This window comes from Poecilia reticulata, chromosome 22, assembly GCF_904066995.2.
Source record: "Poecilia reticulata chromosome 22, P_reticulata-male-v2, whole genome shotgun sequence".
NCBI lineage: Eukaryota > Metazoa > Chordata > Actinopteri > Cyprinodontiformes > Poeciliidae > Poecilia > Poecilia reticulata.
In genome coordinates, this window is record NC_088851.1 from 18,921,288 (window position 1) to 18,940,415 (window position 19,128).

The window sequence follows — 19,128 nt, forward strand, 5'->3', positions numbered from 1 at the left end:
GATTAATTGAACTATTAGAAGTAGTATAAGTATCCTGGATGTCAGGCTGGGAATGTGTCTCACTCACCAGGATTTCAGGGCAACACAATAATGAGAGCAGGCTGAGAACTGTTAAAAACAAACCAAGAAATATTTCAGTGTAGTAATAAACGAAGTCTAAGTTCCAGTATTGTCTTACGTTTATGGAAAAGAAACTCAAAGCCACTAACTCTGTAAAATGAAAGCAGAAGAGCCAGAGAATAAAAACACTGACGGGGTGTAAGGGAGTGTTAGGTTTCAGCACATTATAATTTAACAGATTATCATGATTATCAGGGTGAAATTCACTAATCTCAATTTTAGATTAGTCTTGCAATTCACCAGATGTTGCATACTAGGCATTTAATTATGTTTAACATCTGTTTGTTTTATGGATTGCTTTGTTTTTTTTTTTTTGTTTTTTTTTTGCAAGAAGCAAAATTATGGTCCAAAATTTATTGCAAGTACAATCAAAACATGCATGTTACCGTATCCACCACTAGCAGCTTTATCATGGGAAAAATGTGCATTTGATGAAATCTGGCCTGAAAACAGATGTTAATAGTTGGCTAAAACCTGACATCAGTAACTCATGAGGTTAAGATTAAGAAGGTGAAGTTAAGTAAACTACAATCGTGGAAAAATTAGGACAACGCTTGAAATATTTATTCTCAAAATGTTCACCTACTGTTACATAAGCTTTTTTATTTGTCTTTGGAAATTAAAGTGATTTAATTGCAGCTAATCACCATATGTATTTTTTATTATTAAACAAAAGACACCTACAAAAAAAAATATTATTATAGAATTGGGATGCTCACTCCCAATAAGTCTCGTCCCTACTGGTTGAAATAATTTGTGTGATGCTTGTATTCATTTATCAGTTTCTGTCCCACTCTTCACTTTCAGCTGTCAGAAGCTTGACAAGTGTCCTGCATGTCCAGCCTGTTTTCAGTCCCTCCACAGCAGCTGAATGACATCAAGATCTGGACTTTGACTTGGACCAGAACCGTCCATTTCATAGTTATGAATCAGTCTTTTTAGATTTTTAAGTATATTCTGACTCATGTTGCAGGGTCCATTTATGTCATAATTCAGACCAAATATTTAACTGCATTTCTCATTAGAAAAGGAAGAATTGCCTAATGCCCTGCATTTTATGCCTGTGTCATACATTTCTATTTCAGAGGCTCAAGTTTATCCATTTCAAAACTTCATCTGCATGCTGATGGCAGCATCCTGTAATCATGGTAAGCACCAATAGGTTTGGCCTTCCTCATATTGAGGGGTTTTATTGATAACTTTTAGTGGTTGCAAGAATTAAGATCAGGGAGCACATCCAAATCGTAAAAGCACAAATATCCCAGCAGCTTTTTGATGGCTCAAAAATGTAAGTCGTTTCTCTGCAACTTGCTGAAGGGAAATTAGCTTAAGAGTTTGTGAGAGCCGTAGAGTTCCATTAAAGCCGTAAATGCCAGAAGATCTAGGTTTCTGTAGTATTAATCACGGGGAAAATAATCTATGTATGCACCAATATTTAGAAAATATGGTTAAAGAAACTTGAGAAGCTCTTATTCTGGGCCAACATACATAAATTAACTGTACACATCATTTATTCATTCAAGCTTTAATCACACACACATGCACACTGAATGCCTGAGAGCAGATATTGAGGTCACATTCCCAGCTCTGAATCACACAGAGATCCTGAGGATTAAACAGCAGCAGGTTTATTTACGACGGGCCGAATCACGAGCCACGCATACCTGAAAAATATTTATTCAAACTTCTATTTCCATTCATTGGAAAATATTGTACAAAAAAAATAAAAACTACAAACGTATGTTATGAACAAAATGGTTCATTATTTCTACACTAAAAAACAGAGTGAGTTCTTACAACTCAACATTTAACTTATATTTTTTTTCATGCGTCATCAAGCTCCAGCTGGAATCGAGCCACCAGGCTGAGATGATCCGAAGGGAATATGTGGTTGGGAAGTCCGTTCAGTGACCACAAGAGGTCCTCAGACAGGAGAGAGAGAGAGCCAACGAGCTTCAGGCCTTTTTCTGCAGACGTTTTATAAGCTAGGAGAAAATAAAAAGATAAATACAATACAAGCAATTTAAAGTCAACGCCTAGTAGCAGGCTTCTTCCAATCCTGTCCTTTTACCTCTCTGTTTTTTGGTCAAAGGACGTTGTGGAGAATAGAAAATGTAGTCAACAGTAGTTCCACCTTCAGAGTGCAGGGTCGTGACCTCTGGGAAGCCAGAACCAGGAAGGACGTGTTTATAGACGGACTCCAAGTCCACCTGATGCTTGAGACGGTCTCTGAACCTGCGACACATTCAGCACCCAGCTTAATTCTGCTTTTGAATATCCTGTCGGTAAATTACACGTTCTATTGCAAGTGTGATTCTAAAATGGACAATGATTGTGACTTTTAAAGATTAAAAAACACTTTATGTAATATTTATTATATTGGAAACCAAAATATCTGGTGAACCAACCTTTTCTCATAATTTTGGGCGTCCTCTGAAGTATCTGAGCTCAAAGAGAAGATAAACAAGAAATTCAATATTCAAGGATAGCAGGTGTGTAAAGACGGCTGAATACAAAATAAATGCCACACTTCACTTATGACATTCGTAAAAACATTTCCCTCCTCTTCACTATTCAGCATTGCTTTGTGTTCTTTAAAAATTAAATTCTGTTAAAATGAACTTTGTGGGCACAAGGAGACAAAATATAGGAAACTTTAAGAGACCTGAATCCTTTTGGAAGGAGATGATATAACCCTTATTCAAGACCATTACGTCTCACTTTCACAAACTTCAAGGGTATCGCTAGAGAATTTAAACAAAATTATCCATCTGTCCTGCTTGGTTCTACATATAAAATAGCATATACATTTTTTTTTACTTCTGCACAGGTCCCACTGTAGCCCAGAAGAAATTTATTTATTAATTTTTTTTTGTGTGCTTGTGTGCACAACCTGGTTTGATGTCGGTCACTCCAGGAATCAGTACCAGGTTCCCAGGACGAACGCATGCGGCTGGACAGAAGCGCAGCTGCAGCATGAATTCATGCGAGTAGCCACGAGTCCCTACACGAGGAGAGCAGGGGATCATGGGAAACAGTTATACTAGATGTAAACCTGCTATTCAGATCATTATATCAAATACACCAAGGAAAACAATCACAGACCTGAATTCTGACCACGTGTTTTATTGATATCTGTTGTGTACTGGCAGGTGTCTGAGATCCCCAGAGAGCTGGGCCACAGAGGAGCAAACAGCCTGTGATAACTGGGCTTATAGGACAGGTCCTCTTGGCCGGAAATCTGTTGGACACAACACACATCCACACACACAAGGATCAGCAGGAGGATGATCCACGCTCAGATTGAACACAATTATTAATCTGTTTTGTTTCCTCACCATCCATGTTGGCATACCCTGGTAGCTGAGCTCACCAGTGGTGATGAACTGGTACAGAGGCAGGTGTGGGATAGAGTTAAAGTCTCCACAGAAGACAACATTACAGTGTTCACCTCTGGCCTTGCAGGACTTTATCATGGCACCGATTTCTGACAGCATTATTGCCAACTGGGCCAGCTTCACGTCACCTCGCCTGGGGTTGAAGAGCAGGTGCGTGTTGGCAACGCAGAGGGGCGGGCCGGCCTCCTTGACTTCTGCTTCTGTGGTGACCAGTGGGCGAAGCAGCAGGACAACACCCACATTGTGCCGGTCCAACAGCCCAGTCTCGGGTCTAAAGAACTCCAGCTTGGAAACGGCGGCTTCGGCGAAGCGTGAGCTTTGATAGCAAACAGCGCAGCCATCGGTCTTTGTTCCTGTACGCCGCTGGTACACACAGGTGTAGCCTGGGGGAAAACATGAGCAGAGCATGTATGAAATTTGTGACGCAACGTCATCGAACAATACAGCTCATCTGTGTCGACTTAGCTGCCCTACCCATCTGAGAAAGGACAGGATGCAGGTGTTCATGGTAGTGGTTCTCCTGAACCTCCTGCAGACACAAAATCTACACACAGAAGGACAAGAACACACAAAAACAATCAGTTGCTGTACAACATCAGATACATAAGAAGACACACGGATCTGACTCACATCTGGTGCCCATTTTTTGATTTCAATCAAGAGCAGGTTGCAGCGGTAGCTCCACTGCAGCACCTCTAGGGGGCAGTGTGCATACAGATGCTGGTTCAGCTCCAAAAGGTCTTGGGCAAGGATGTTGTAGGACATGACAGTGAAGTCCAGAGAGGCCTTTTTGATTGTGATCGGGGTCAGAACGCTCTCAGAATCAGCATCCAAGTCCTCCCACACTCTCCACATCACTGGGTGACAAAACAAACACACACCGAACCACTTTCAGGTGAATTTTAATTAGAATATCGGCAAGTTCATTTCAGAAATATGATGACTCAAAAAGTTAAAGATATATTTTAATATTTCTGATTTTTTTTTCCATATTAATTATTATAGCTTACAGGAAATAAAACCTGAAATCCACTTCCTCCAAAAAATGCTATATGACCAATTTTTATATGTCATGGCCTCCAAAATCTAGTAAACAGCCCCTGGCAGACTCCACATTTAGCATACGCCAAAAACAGTCAATGCTGAAGATGCTTGCTGCATACAGAGTGCTGTATCCAAACATATTGGCAGAAAAATAAGTGGAAGAAAAATGCATGGTATATAATTAATAAACACTTTTGAGCTGATAAAATCCAACTCATTAGTCAAACATGCAGACCAGAACCAGATCATCTGAGTGATCCGGAAGGTATTAAGCTCTAGCCTAAAGTTACTTAAAACAAAAATAAGAATCCCTCCTACCTTCAAAGGGCACAGTTGGCTCCACAGTGGTGTAATAACTTGCAGCAGGAAAGCTCCACCGTGGGCAGAAAACTTCTTGTCCTAGACCAGGTCCTACGGGAAAGTGCCAGCCGGTTTGTGCATCATGTTGCTCATCAATTTTAAGATATGTTTGGGAGTTGGAGAGAAGGGGGTTACCAGTGGTAACTATATAATCATCCCAGCACTCATCTGGACTCTTTGACGTGTCAGCGTTGGACTCCTGAAGCATTTCCTTACTGTTTTCAGTCTTGCTTTGATTCTGTTCAGGGCAGTTGGTTTTTTCCATGCTTCCCTCCAACGTCAAGAATTTTAACAGAACATCGACATTATCGCCTGAAGAAGTGCTTATTTCTTTCTCATTCTGATTGTCATACATAACGTCATGGGGGACAACCTTTTCCCCATCTCCCATTTTGGGATCTTCTCTTTCCTCCTCCACTGTAGTCTGCATTTCAGTTGTCTCTGCCGCTGCGTCATTCCTCATGTCCTTCTGCAGGACAGCTGGCAGGTTTTGCTCATCCATGTTGGGACTTGGAGTGTTTTCCTGAGGCACTGGTTCTTTTAACCTTTCCTTCGTCTCTCCACTCTGATCCTGCATGATTGTTTCAGACTGCATGCTCCTAAGTGTGACAGTATCACCATCCCACACTGTTGTGCCATTAACTGACTGAGGAACACTTCTCTTCAAGGCCTCTGAAAGAAAGAATAAAAAACAGAACAGAGGTGAATTCATGCTCTACTAATAATTTAATATGTTGCATTTATTTTCTTGTTACAGTAATTTATTTTTTTTAAAACTGCGAAGCTTTAGCTCAGCTATCAGTAAACAGCAAAACATGTAAACACGTGTTATGCTTTAGACGTCACATGGGGGCGTAAGAACAAGTGCAAACAACTACCGCCAGTTAGCAGTTTAAAACAAAATATGCAACACGGAAGAAAATTCAGGAGAGAAGTCATGTCTGTTGACCTTTAAAACCAGGCAATTTGTGTTAGACCGAGTTATGAACACAAAAAAAACACCTCCTCAGATTGTACACTGAAAAGAAACTGCTCGGTCAGCAGCAAACTTAACCTTAGCAACCATTAGCCAACAGCAGCAGGGTAAAACAAGTCTAAGTAAAGCCTTCATAAAAGTTATAGCTAGATGTACCTGACGGTCGACGGAACAAGAACCAAGTTAGCGGATAGAACGCGTAAAACAGCAAAACACCAATCATGATTATGAAATGTAATCTGCGCATGCGTACTTTGATGGTGGTGTTGGTACGCAAGGTATGGCAAGCCAAATTCTCATATAATTCGCGGAGATTCATGTACAATTTTGTTGACCTCTGTACTACATACAGTACTGTAGAGCGCAGAACATTCTGTCACCAACAAAGCTCTCTTACTTTAAAAGTGCAGCATGTAATTTTTATTTTAAAAAGTACGCTTTTTTTTTTTTTTTTACATATGTGTCAAAACTGTCCACATGTCATAACTATTGCCTCTAAAGAAATAGGCTTCAATGAAGTCTATTTAGACTGGTTGTTTTTGGTCAGACCGACCAAAAACAACCAGTTAGGAGTTTAGCTCCTTGCTAAATGTATTCATTTGTAACATAAAGATTTAATACCAAAATCAGTCTGTCAAACAATCAACCCCACAACACCCCCAAAAAATGCTAAACTAAGTAAGTATCATTGTATTTGTAATTATTTGGCAATAAGAATAAAACTGCATATAAAATATTGAACTGAGGAAGCATAATTTAATCATAAATGAGAACAGCAGGGGATAAAATAATCATCCAATTAGACAATCTAAAATATAGCTAAAGCTAAGATTTTATGACATATTATTTAGAAAGATTTAGAAAAAAAATACAAATAACATATTAAAGACAAACTGCAGAATTTGTTTAAAAAATAGGATATGTGTAAAACAGGATTTTGCTAAGTTTAATTAAAGGTGTGTCAGGTTTTCAGGAAGGAGAAAAATTAGGAGGAAAGGTTTTTGGATTGTTAAAACATAAGCTAAGGTGTTCAGTGGCCCATAACAAAATACTATTTACTAAGGGACATGCATGTTGGGGCATAACCTCAACGTCTATGGCTTTTAATTAACCAAACAACTGCTACAAACATTATGGTAGAATAATTCAACTCCTAACTCCCTAACTCTTTTGAGGCTAAACAATTTTGCTTTTTACTTTTAACTATAAATACCATATATTAGAAAACATGAACTTGCTGCTTTGCTTTGAAACGCCTAGTTAGTATTGCAGGAAGAGGATGGGAACCAAGCTGATGCATGAATTGTTAATAGCTCTCTGCATGACATGTAATCTCAAGGGTAGAATTACATTCTAGCCAATGTTTTTTCCCAGTATAAACTCTTGCAACAGAAACAAAAAGGTTGTTAAAGGGAAGCATATCACATTAGTTTGGACGTAAAGCTCTAATGTCAATACCCTCCTTTGAAGAACTAAGTTTGAAAGATGAAGACTGTCTTTCACCTATTGAGTCACAAGCCACAGACACTGAGTCTGACCAAGAACTGGAGTCTGATGGTGAGTTTCTGAAATTTTTTTTTTGGTTTTTAAAAAGCTTTCACTGCTATGAAACAATAGACTTATGGGATGCTTTTCAGGTTAGTCTCAATACATCGAAAATCCATCCATCATTTTACAAAAATCATTTATTGTTGTAACTAAATACAAAAGCGGAACCCTGCTCCAGATTTTATTTCAAGTGTTTATATTAGGTTGAAGACAAAGATTAAGACCAATAAATGGAAATATTTTCACACAGAAATGCATTTTGGCTTACATAATCACGGGGAAGACATTTGCAGTCACTGACACTCTCCCCAAAGAGGAGAAAACCACAAACGTTACTGCTGTGGAATTGCTGCATCCAAGATTTTTTGCTGGAAAGTCGAGAGGAAGGTAAAAGTGTGTTAGAAAAAAATTTCACAAACAATGGAGTTTTACAGATATTCACAAGGCATGGGCTGCAGCTGGGCTACAACTATCCCAATTCCATACTGCACAGATACAGTAATTCATACAAAAGGAGCTCCAACCAAAATTAAATGCATTATGCATTATTTGGATGTACTACAGAAGCTGGGCGTTTCTCTATTAAAGTTTACAATTTTCAGAAAAAGAACTAAAAGAAGGAAAGAGAATGCTATTAACTGTAAGCTAAAATAAGCAAGACCAACTGAAATAAAAAAGTCAAATAAGAATCTATAGAAATTGTGAATTTGATTTTTTACAGTTATTTGTGGAAAATGAATTTAAGACGCACCGGAATACATTAAAGAAAAAAACATCCATGTTTTCAAATGTGATTCTGAGTGACATTGTCTCCACATGAAAGAGGCCGCTGGACTTATTTTTTACGGTGTCATTTAAACTCAGGGAAAAAGAAATTCAGCAAACACATGTCTGTTGCTGAGGTGTACCTGGAGGCCTGCAAACTGGTGGGTGTGGTTCCAGTTTCCTACTTCATTCGAAACCATAGCTCCCCAATAATGACACTCACCTACCATGGCCTCGGACCTTTAGGTTGCAAAGCACTCGCTATTGCTTTGGTGGTGAGTTCAAAATGCAATTTCATGTTGTCACAACTTTTTTCAAAAGATAAATCTCATGAGCTGCATTTATTCCAGTCTGATGTGCAGATCAGGACTCTTGAGCTGGCCTACAATCACGTTCAAGCTGAGGGGGTCAAATATCTGGCAGAGCTGCTGAGGGCTAATTTTACCATCCAGCATCTGGTATGTAAAAATTGAAAACTAACCACTAGAGGGTGCAAAAAACAGAGTTCCTTAAAACAATTAGTGTTTGTTTCAGGATTTATCCAACAATCATGTGAAATCCGAAGGAGCTGAGCATGTAGCTAAAATGTTGATGGACAGCATTTCTTTGAAGTCTATTAAACTTTCAGGTAATTTAAACTTTAATTAATTTGTGTGTTTTTGTTGGACGCTGAAATGAAACATTTCTGCGACTAATATTGAGACAAAGTTTATTAATTTACTTATTTAGCTGTTTATTTATTTTCAGGAAATGGTTTCTTAGATGATGATGCTAGGCATTTCACAGAAGCACTGTCAGTAAGTTGGCAATAAATTAAGAAAACACAATTTTGGTTATTTATTAAAATGATCACATTGACTTCACATTTCTTTTTAGACCAATTCCAGAATAAAGGATCTGGATCTGAGCCATAATAAGTTTTGTGGGAAAGGAGGAGAATATTTGGGACAGCTGCTGGGTATGGTAAAGTAAATGTGTCTAATTTGTAGTGGTTAGAAAGTTGAAAAGAATACAGAAAAGACATCCCCCTAACTTCAACAGCAAACAACGAAGGCGTGGAAGTTCTGGATCTCAGCTGGAATCACCTTAGAATGAAAGGGGCCGTGGCTTTTTCTGCTGGACTTAAGGTTTGACTAAATAACAAACAGCATTTCCTTTCTGGTTCAGCGGTTATAAAAGATCTTACTCCATTTTATATGTATAGGTCAATACGATGCTGAAACATCTCGATTTATCGTGGAACGGTTTTGGAAATGAGGGAGCCTTAGCCATGGGCGAGGCCCTAAAATTCAACAACACTCTGGTGCATCTAAACCTCAGCAACAACTGCATCACCAATGAAGGAGTCAGTATGCTCTGCAGAGGTCTGGATTATAATGAAACGCTACGAGTGCTCCTGGTGGGTTAACTATCTGGGTTAATGTGGCCACACTGGAGATGCACTGTAGGACGATGTTTTGTTCCTTTACCTCTGCAGCTGGCTTATAACGCTGTAACAGTAGAGGGAGCTCTTGCCCTGGTAAATGTGGTGAAGAACTCACCCAAAACGGCTCTGGAGCAGATCAACATCTGTGTGAGTGATTCTGACTCTTTTATGTTAGATGACCTAATAAGATTTACATTTAGAAAACTTTTCAAAAGAATTCATAACCCTTGATTATTATCATTATTTTTTTTTAAATGTTAAGCTACAGCTACAAACTTCAACATTTTATGTAATAAACATAAAACACAGAACAATAAGCATTCAACAACTTAATTTAGTAATTAAGTGACAGCTGGAGGTAATTCTGTGCTCTGGGTTTTGTTTTGGAATATCAGAGTAACGTGCACAACACATTTCTCTGATTTAAAAAATAATAATTTCGATTGTATCAGTTTCATACCACTTCCCAGCTATGCACTATTTTGTATTGTCCCATTAAATAAAACACCCATGAAATCCATGCAATTTTGTGGCTGTAGCATATTTGAATTTTGTGGTTGTAGCACATTTGAATACAGAGTAATACAGAGTATTCAAATGTGAATACAGCACCCTTCACATTTGAAGGACGCTGTATTTGCACCCTTCAAATACAGCATATTTGAAGGGTGCTGTACTTTATATATGGCGTAATATTAGCTATTGCAGGAAAGGTTTAGGTTCAAGTTAATGAAGAACATATTTTGTCAAATCACACACAAAATACATATCTGTCCATTGTGTCTTTCATCTGAACAGAACGTTCTAGTGAATGAGTACTTTGTGAACCTTTTGGAACTGACGTGTCAGGAGCATCCTGGCCTGGATGTGCAGTATGAAGGGGTCGGAGGTTTTATAGCTCAAAAGCCACCCAAACGGATTGACCCAATGAAAGTCATTCAGGTTGGCTGCAGTTTGTTTTAAATAAGAAACTCTACAAACTTTTCATAATAGTTTTTGGAAAAAGTATGTTAATTTAAAGCGTAACAAAAACAAAAATTAAAGTTACACAAAAATACATATTTCGATGCTATTAAAATCATTAAACCCCTTTCTCCCGTTACTTCTGGCAGGATTATCTTGATAAACGCAAGCTGCGTTTGTGGGATTTCTTTCGGAATATCGACAAAGATGGCACCATGCGAGTCCCTGTCACTGACTTCAGGAAAGCAGTTCAGGTTTCCAAGCCCATTAATAAATCACGTGCAACAATAATGTGGCAGATTCATACATTATTGTCCAACAGCCTTCAGTTATACTTCATTTTGCTTAGAGCAAGTAGACCTTTCTTGTATTTAAATGGTTTGAGCAGCAGTTTGCTTGGCTTTCTGAAACCTTTTTCTGATATAATCCCATTTAAACAAATGAAAAAGGTACATTGAAAGACATTTGGAAAGACAGGAAAATATATACATTAAATGATTACAGCGAGTTTTGACTCTTTTGAAGTAATCCATCAGACAATGAAACATGTTCCTGATATCTCCTTATAACATTTGTGTGTGTGTATGTGTGTGTGAAAATTTTAGCAATCGAGCATTCCTTTGAGTCGATTTCAGATCGAGGAGCTGATTCATAGACTTGATCGGGGCCGAACAGGAATGGTAGATTACAGGTGAGGTTATCCCACCCTGATTATGTTCACTGACAGGCCTTATTGATTTAAGGATGGGAAACGAACACTGTGTAACAGTATGTAGACGTCTGTGCAATAATGAGGTTTATTGTTTGAAGACAACATGACTTAGATATCAAATATGGATTACATCATGTTGACATGCAAAAGTACCCACTCCCTTGGAGGTTTTCCACATTTAGCCACAACATTCAATTTATCTGCTCAGAGTCGGTCCAAGATTATATGAGGCCCTAAACAGAATTCAATTTGTGGGTCCCTCCTTCATTTGAACCCAACTACCACCACATCACTAATCTATGCTTTATTTCATACTATAGTAATAAAAATTTTTTATTAAATATGTCACATTTAATTTTTTTCATATTTTCCAAATTTCGCCACTGGGGCACAATAAATATAATTTTTATTCTATTCTATTTTTCATAGTAATTAGATTGTTTTTTTATGTATTTAATCTTTCCTTCAGGGGACTGGCAGATACAAGAAAACAGATGGTGAGAGATCACCGTCGTCAGCTGAAGAAGGTGGAGTCCCGCCAGAAGAAAGAAAAGCAGAAGAGTGACCGCATACTGAAGACCTTCCAGACGGCAGTGGAAGCTGTCACGCCTCGCAGCTCCATGATCTTCTCCCCAGGAGGCGCCAAGGAAGATTCAGGCGGCCCTCAGCCCTTTTCTGCTACCCCTCTTAGTTCCTGGCACCACATCGTCATGTCAAACAGCAGTCGCTACTCCGTCACTAATATGAGCGGCGACCCTGTTCATCTGCCCATGTTGGGAGGAACCTCCCCTTACCGTCCCACCAGTTCTCCAGCGATGCGGTCCTACTCTCAACCCAACCTCCTGGTTGATTCCTCCAGCTCTCCAGCAAGCAAATCCATCTCTGCTCAGGGCATTCGCTCCGATCTAGACACAGATTACAGCAAGCTAAGTCCTACTGGCAACAGCCTGACCAGGTCCAGGCCTGCTCTAAACACACAGCAGCCAGAGAGTAAGGCCAAAACTAAGAAATTAAAGAAACGAAAAGTGAAGAAGCACGGTGTCAAAGGCTCACAGAATCCAACAAAAAGCATCAAGTAACATTGGCTTTGTAATAATAAAAAAATATTTAAAAACTTACAAAAATTTGCAATGTACAATGCGGTGTGAAAGCTGTAAGCTGAATATTTTTTTGTGAAAATTGCAGACGCATAAGAAGTCAAGTTAGCGGAAATGCGAGAAATAGGCAGAAGAATGAAGCAAAAGCCTGCAAAACGCAAAATACTGAAGAAGAGGAGTGAAAACTTTCAGTGAATGCAAAAATCCCACCCAGAGTAATAGAAATTTGTTCAGAATATTCTTTACAAAGTTAATTGTAAGGTCACAACAGTTTATAGGCAAAAATGAGTTAAAAAGCTAAAGCGAGCTGAAATACAAACGATAGCCTCTAGGACTAACATCTTGACCTTCATCATTCACACTAAATATGGAGTCTTACTGAATTTCTTTGATAGTCTGCTTTATTCTGTGAAAAGTATTTCCCTGTTACAAATTTAGTCAGTTTGGGATTTCTGTCACAGTTAAATCTGCCAGGTTATATAAAAATGTTGATTTCAAGCAAAGAGCCATAAGTATATACAGAATGGAGTTTTAAAAGTCTTGAAAACCATATACATAGCATTTTCTTAATCTGTTGCTCTATAAATATATTATCTCTTGTAATATTTCCATGTCATTTATTTTGTTGATTTTATTGTGTTTTCTTTCTTGGTTTTTTAAGTTCAGCTAGTATTTCAGTTTTAAATTGGAATCATGTTTAATGCACTTTATAAATAAACTTGCATATTTACTCAACAATATCTATTCACTTTTTTGCTTTTACTGTATGTACACTATTCATGTTCTCCTCTGTGGGACACCAACACATGCACAGGGATAATTTTCTGCAAACATCTGATTATTTTATTACCCGGGTGCTAAACCTGACAAGAGGTGCATATTCTGTCACCAGCCTGGGACAACAATGCTGTGAACTGTGGCAGGTGTTGCATCCAGGAGTGGCTTCCAATAGTCTATATAAATGGTGGAGAACAAGCCACCTCAACCACAACGACCCAGACTGCAAAATGATCAAGACTCTAATACTCGCAGCACTGCTGAGCTCCACCGTGGCCATGGGGGTATGTATGGCAGGACTTTGAAATCATTTTTTGTACATTCCTTGATTTAGACATGAGATGATCTGTTTCCTTCATTCCTCATCTCAGGGTGTTGGCCTGTGGAGTGCAGAGTTTAAAGAATGAGACAGGAGGTGAGGAGAGGTGCACCTGCAATGCCTTCCTGCCCACTTCAATCTTTCCTGTCGGTGGTGGAGCAGACCGCTGTGGAGATCTCAAACAAGCTGGAACTGGAGATGGGCAAGGTACTAAGGAATATATGTGTGATATGTTAACCAAGATCTTGTGAATGTATTCACATCACAAATGTTAATGTATCTAGTTTGGATTTTATAAGCTAAACCAACTGAAAGTAGGGCTTATTGTGAACTGGAAGGATAAGGACACAACCTTTTCAAAGATTTTTACAAATATAAATATGAAGAGTGTGGCGGTCAGATAACTGGAAGAAAACATGTCAGAGGATGCAAAAGACTTGAGACTGGCGTAAAGGTTCATCCAAGCTGGACAATATAGCCAGTTACATAGCTTACTCCATTATCTTGAATTAATTACATAGTGTTAATGTTTCTTCTGTTGTTTTATCTTGAGTCACAGTCTTGTTGCACCTCCAATCTGAGTAGTGTAGAGTGTAAGTGCAGAGTCCAGTTCCGGTTCCTGTTTGTTTCCTCCTGTAGCTGCAATGCTGGAACTGATGTACTCACAGAACAACGTTGATATAAAGCACGATTAAATCAACTTCACACATCAAAAGCAGTAAACATAAGACCACAGAGTTAAAGACACACAAAAGAATGTTATAGTTTTTAGAATTAAAGTTAGTATATATGGGATAAAATGTATTTCCAACCTTACAGTATGTATTCCCCAAACTTCCACACAATATGTTAAATGTGGTACAATGAGTGTGTTATATAGAATAAACAAAGATTTGTAGTCCAGTACGAAACTAATTCCCCTCAGAACAGCAAAACATTTGGCTATTTTAGTTTTTACTAGGCTGATTTGTGGTTTCCAGCTAAATTTATCATCTGACACCTAAAATTTTTATTTCATGTACTTGTTGTAAATCAACACTGTCAATAGATATTTTAATTTGATTATTTTCCTGTTTTTTATCGTTTCCGAATATCATGAATTTGGTTTTATCTAAATTTACTGATAATTTGTTTTTGAACCAATGTTGTAGTTTTTTCCATTTCTGTATTGACCACCTCTGAGTTGTTGAATGTTTTCCCCAGTACTGAAGATACTTGTATCATCTGCAAATATAACGTAATTTATGAGGTTTGATACTGTCCATAGGCGTAAAAAGCGGGGGGGACATGTCCCCCCCCCCCCACCAATATTGGAGACAGTCACATTCGTCCCCCCCAATAATTTCACCGCAGTTGCCAAGAATTTTTAAATCTTCAACTCGCATGCTTTTATTTTGAAGGCGCACAACAGCGCATTCAGCAGAGCGCTTCCTCCCCCTCCCCCCTCTGAACGGCTCAGAGTAAAGGCAGCAGCAGACGAGTCAGAGAAACTCAGCTTGAATGAGACAAACGATCTGTCAGGAATGTTGCCATGAATATCGCTCGTTTATAACATCTTGTTGTCAGTTTACTTTCATATATAGAACTAAATCTTTTTGGTTAAGCGGTTTTAATTCTGGGATAGTCACATGTTCAAAATTTTACTGCTGTTAGTCACAATGATTTAGAATGAGACTGAAACAGCAGCGAAATGAGCCTGTTTATTATTTAAAGTGAGCAACACCTGATCATACTGACCACTTAATATGTATTTATATATTATTATATTATATTATTTAGATAATTAGGCGAACAGCAGTGCTAGAATGATGAAGAAAGGCGAGGAAGCTCTGGTGAGCTCTTCATTTAGTTTATTGAAATATGTATTAACTGTTTTTAATTTTTAAATAAACTAAACTATTTTATTATGAGAGGAGCAGGTCAGGAAAGACATATGAGAGTCAGGTGGAGATTCAGAGAGTGAAGATATAAAAATTATATTAATTTTAATAAAACCAGAAAGGAAAACAGGTGAAGACTGATGTCAGGTTGATTTCTTTCAACGTTTCAATATTTTGTTCATTATTTCCATTATTTCCATATTTTGTTCATTATGTAAGGGTAATGGTTAGGAGACAATAAGAAAAGTGCTTGAGGAGAGGTTTAAAAATAAATTAGTGAAAATTTTTGCTACACAGTACATAAAGTTGAGATGTATAATAATGTATACATCTAAAAATTAAGTTGTTTAAATTCTCATTCTGTATGATAAAAACATACTTTTTATCTTTAGTTCACATTCTGACACTGTACATTACTGTAGTGTCTGTTGTAAATCCATGAATCCATGCAGGAACATCAGGCTGCAGAGAGTCAGAGGGAGGCAGAGACAGAAACACATAACTCGATATTCCAGTTAAATGTTTCCGGCTGAAAATGACAGGAAAAAAAACATTTAGGCTTTTTGCCTCAGTGTTTTTATGGCTCATGTTTGGTAAGTTACTGAATGCAGAGCTGGAAAGTGAGACTGGAGGTCTGTTAAGACGTGAAAAGTATAATTTTTATTTATTTTGTAGATCAAACTGTTGCACTGATGTAGAGAGTTGTTCAAGAAGAACAAAACTTGTTTTTTAGATTTTATTTTTGTTGGTCAAACTGTTGTATTGAGTTTAAAACTGCCGAGTCCTATTTTATGAGCTGTTTACTACTTTGGTTTTAGAAAGAGGTAGAACCAATTCAATTACGAGTCAATTTATATCAGTGCATTTTGACCAACAATCAAATGTCTTTTGACCAATAAGATATATCAGAATCTGGTAGCCTGTCTGTGTTACCAGAGTATTTAGCTTGTTAGTTGTGAGGCAAATTCTAAAGTGAGTGTTCATCCTGGAATGACAGTCATTATACTATGCATAACTTTAATCTGATTATTGGATTGTAAATAATAACATGTTAGAATACTTGTTACTGAAACAAGGGTCAGATTAGAGTAACGCATTACTGACGTGTTGATGGCATAATTGTTTGACATTTCTGCTCAAGCTATTTACTGATCCGTCAGGTTTCCGATATGCGTCCCCCCAATGACAGACTCGTTCCTACGCCCTTGACGATGTCATTGTTGCAGGTCCCAGGTGGAGGGACAGGCGGGCAAATCCATAGACATACTATAAGAGTAGACCCCGCACTGCCTGCTCAGGCGCAGGAAATATGGCGGCCATCTTGGAGCGGTGGTCCCTCCTACTTTGCTGAGAAGGTCCTCGCTGCAGCAAACAGAAAGGGGCGGGGACGGACCACTGTCAGCCTCTTACCTTATTTGGAAATGGGATCATTGCACTCCGGAAGTGAAGGGGGCGCTATTTCCTATATTATCCGCGGTCTCCCGTTTTAATTTTCTTTTGAAATCTGTGATATAGCTTCATCTTTAGGAAGAAGTTTCTCTCTCAGTCTGTATTTGAACTTCTTTTATTTACTTCAGTGCAGCTCACAGTTTTTAACAATTTCCATTGCTTTCTGTGTACTTCTAAATCTGGTCCTTTTTCGCATCTTCTCGGGCCTGCTACTGCCTCTAGTGGCGTGGGGGTGGTAGCACAACTAATATAAATACATTACTAAGTCAGAATACCAGAGTCTTTATTATTTATTATTAATTCTGGCATTACTGGAACCGCAAAAGATAAAGTCCCTCACAAAACACCATACTTTTTAATTTTCTTAAGCTAATTAAATGACATAAACAAGATCTGAAAGTGGTTCCAGTTTCACTCGATGGCCAACCTGTTGAAACTATGGCAAATTTTAAATACCTTGGATAATTCCTGGACAATCAGCTCAACTTTGCTGAAAACACTGGCTACATTTTTAAGAAACGTCACTTTAACTTTTAAGAAGACCCACTTGTTAGGGGTTACCTAACAAGTGCAACTCGCGCAAAACCTCTAGTTAGTTAGAGGTAACATTGGCTAACATTACCTCTAGTTAAGCAATGTCAACATTTTAAAAATGAGTTAAAATGTTACAACTTAAAAATTTAACTTAAGTTTTAAGTCATCTCAAGTTTTAACTGTTGAGGGCTTTAGCTTTTCATCTCCTTGGCTGGTTTGGTCACATGAACTGCTGACTAATAGACAATCTTTTAAGAATACTTGGAATAGCAGGGAAAATAGTAAATAGTGGTGAAACCAAAAACAACTCTGTCTAAACTGTTTAGATCATCCATCCTCTTTTCTTCCCCAGTTTGAGCTCATGAAGGCCTTACTCTGTTCCTCTGGTAAATATAGAACATCTATTAGACGTCATTCACTGAGAGTGCAATAATTATTCTTAGCCAAAATAAATGATAACATTTACCTGCAAAATGCTAAGTGTTTACTTGATGCACTAATTGTTTATATTATGATTCTATTAATTAGTTTTATTTTATTGTTTTAGAGTCAAAGAAAAATTTCCACCTTGGAAGACTAAATAGTTTAATCATATTTTTTCCTATGTACTCTACCAACAAAACAGACATGTGGATTATTGCTTGTTTAACAATCCTGGTTATTCATCTGTGAACCTAATTAATTTGTTTGTTATTGACTTTTGCTCAAAAAATTTTTTTATGCATACATTGTATATGGTATTTTTATTGTTGTTGATAATGTTTTTCGTGTCTTATTTTCTTTTCTTCCTCCTATAAGTGATGGAGATATATAGATATTATTTATAATGTATAAAGGTGTTATTTATGTCACCTAATTAGCTTTACATTCTTGTTACGGCCACTTATAGTACAATAAAAACAACCAGTATAAAAAAGGGACAATATTTATTATTACAAAATAAGAGGATGTGTATTTGCAAGAACAATAGATAAACAAAATAAATGAAAAACAATAGAAAAAGAAAATCAAATTCTAAAGGAACAGCAGGGTGCAGCGACAACTGCAAAAAAACAAAAAACAAAAATTACCAAACGCCTATTAAATCTTTGAAATAAAAAACATGCAATTCAATCCAGTTAAAAAATATACAACGCCTACCTGCAGCGTCGATCAACCGCACGCCCAGGTAGAGCAATCGTCCGATCAAAACATGAAATGTGGCCCTATATAGAAACACCACAAACACTGACTTAGTATAATCAAATTAAAAGAGTTTTGTCTTTACAACAAAAAAACAACACACACAAACCTGATCACAAACGCGTGGGCCAACACACCTGGACGAGCACAGAGGAGATTGACAATTGGCCACCAGCCTGACAGCCTCCCTTTTATGGGAGCGACCCCTGGTGGTTCCACATGTTACATTCTGAAGAAAAATATGGTATTTTAGAAGATAATTTATCTTTCACGTTGCCAGTAATGGCGAAATAGTAAATAATAAAGATTTTGTGGTATTCTCGTTTAGTGACATAATTCTATTAGTTGTGTTACCACCCCACGCCACTGGAGGCAGTAGTAGGCCCGAAAAGATGCGACTAAGAAGCAGATTTAGAAGTACACAGAAAGCTACGGAATTTGTTAAAAGCTGTGAGCTGCGCTGGAGTAAATAAAAAAGAGAAGTTGAAGTACATGCTGAGAGTGAAACTCCTTCCTAAAGATGAAGCTATATCACAGATTTCAAAAGAAAATTTAAACGGGAGAACGGGGATAATATG

General features: G+C 37.8%; 2 protein-coding genes and 1 long non-coding RNA gene across 3 annotated transcripts; 1 reads left to right on the forward strand and 2 right to left on the reverse strand.

The window, feature by feature from the left end:
- Positions 1 to 1,726: 1,726 nt before the first annotated feature.
- Positions 1,727 to 6,180, reverse strand: angel1 (angel homolog 1 (Drosophila)). Its single transcript, XM_008399333.3, has 10 exons — positions 6,055 to 6,180; positions 4,881 to 5,594; positions 4,149 to 4,375; positions 3,993 to 4,062; positions 3,459 to 3,901; positions 3,226 to 3,361; positions 3,014 to 3,124; positions 2,529 to 2,562; positions 2,192 to 2,355; positions 1,727 to 2,105 (listed from the first exon to the last, which is right to left on the reverse strand). The coding sequence occupies exons 1-10, from the start codon at positions 6,143 to 6,145 to the stop codon at positions 1,945 to 1,947; spliced, it is 2,151 nt and encodes a 716-aa protein (XP_008397555.1). The 5' UTR covers positions 6,146 to 6,180; the 3' UTR covers positions 1,727 to 1,944.
- Positions 6,181 to 6,615: 435 nt separating this feature from the next.
- Positions 6,616 to 13,504, forward strand: lrrc74a (leucine rich repeat containing 74A). The gene is made up of 13 exons (XM_008399337.3): positions 6,616 to 7,455; positions 8,311 to 8,486; positions 8,562 to 8,669; positions 8,746 to 8,839; positions 8,959 to 9,008; positions 9,088 to 9,169; positions 9,253 to 9,338; positions 9,416 to 9,610; positions 9,689 to 9,784; positions 10,436 to 10,579; positions 10,750 to 10,854; positions 11,206 to 11,291; positions 11,782 to 13,504. The coding sequence occupies exons 1-13, from the start codon at positions 7,347 to 7,349 to the stop codon at positions 12,389 to 12,391; spliced, it is 1,941 nt and encodes a 646-aa protein (XP_008397559.1). The 5' UTR covers positions 6,616 to 7,346; the 3' UTR covers positions 12,392 to 13,504.
- Positions 13,505 to 17,996: 4,492 nt separating this feature from the next.
- LOC145550046 (uncharacterized) lies at positions 17,997 to 18,780 on the reverse strand. Its single transcript, XR_014085896.1, has 3 exons — positions 18,660 to 18,780; positions 18,509 to 18,573; positions 17,997 to 18,410 (listed from the first exon to the last, which is right to left on the reverse strand). It is a non-coding gene; the product is annotated as an uncharacterized LOC145550046 (long non-coding RNA).
- Positions 18,781 to 19,128: the final 348 nt, after the last annotated feature.

Bases quoted from the DNA above. Each gene is read 5' to 3' on its own strand.
- angel1 (XM_008399333.3), bottom strand. From the start codon at position 6,145: ATGCGCAGATTACATTTCATAATCATGATTGGTGTTTTGCTGTTTTAC. The intron at 4,376-4,880 runs GTAGGAGGGATT...TTTGTCACCCAG, and splicing joins GCCAACTGTGCCCTTTGAAG to TGATGTGGAGAGTGTGGGAG. The intron at 3,362-3,458 runs GTGAGGAAACAA...TGTGTCCAACAG, and splicing joins AGGGTATGCCAACATGGATG to ATTTCCGGCCAAGAGGACCT.
- lrrc74a (XM_008399337.3), top strand. From the start codon at position 7,347: ATGTCAATACCCTCCTTTGAAGAACTAAGTTTGAAAGATGAAGACTGT. The intron at 9,009-9,087 runs GTAAGTTGGCAA...ATTTCTTTTTAG, and splicing joins ATTTCACAGAAGCACTGTCA to ACCAATTCCAGAATAAAGGA. The intron at 11,292-11,781 runs GTGAGGTTATCC...TCTTTCCTTCAG, and splicing joins ACAGGAATGGTAGATTACAG to GGGACTGGCAGATACAAGAA.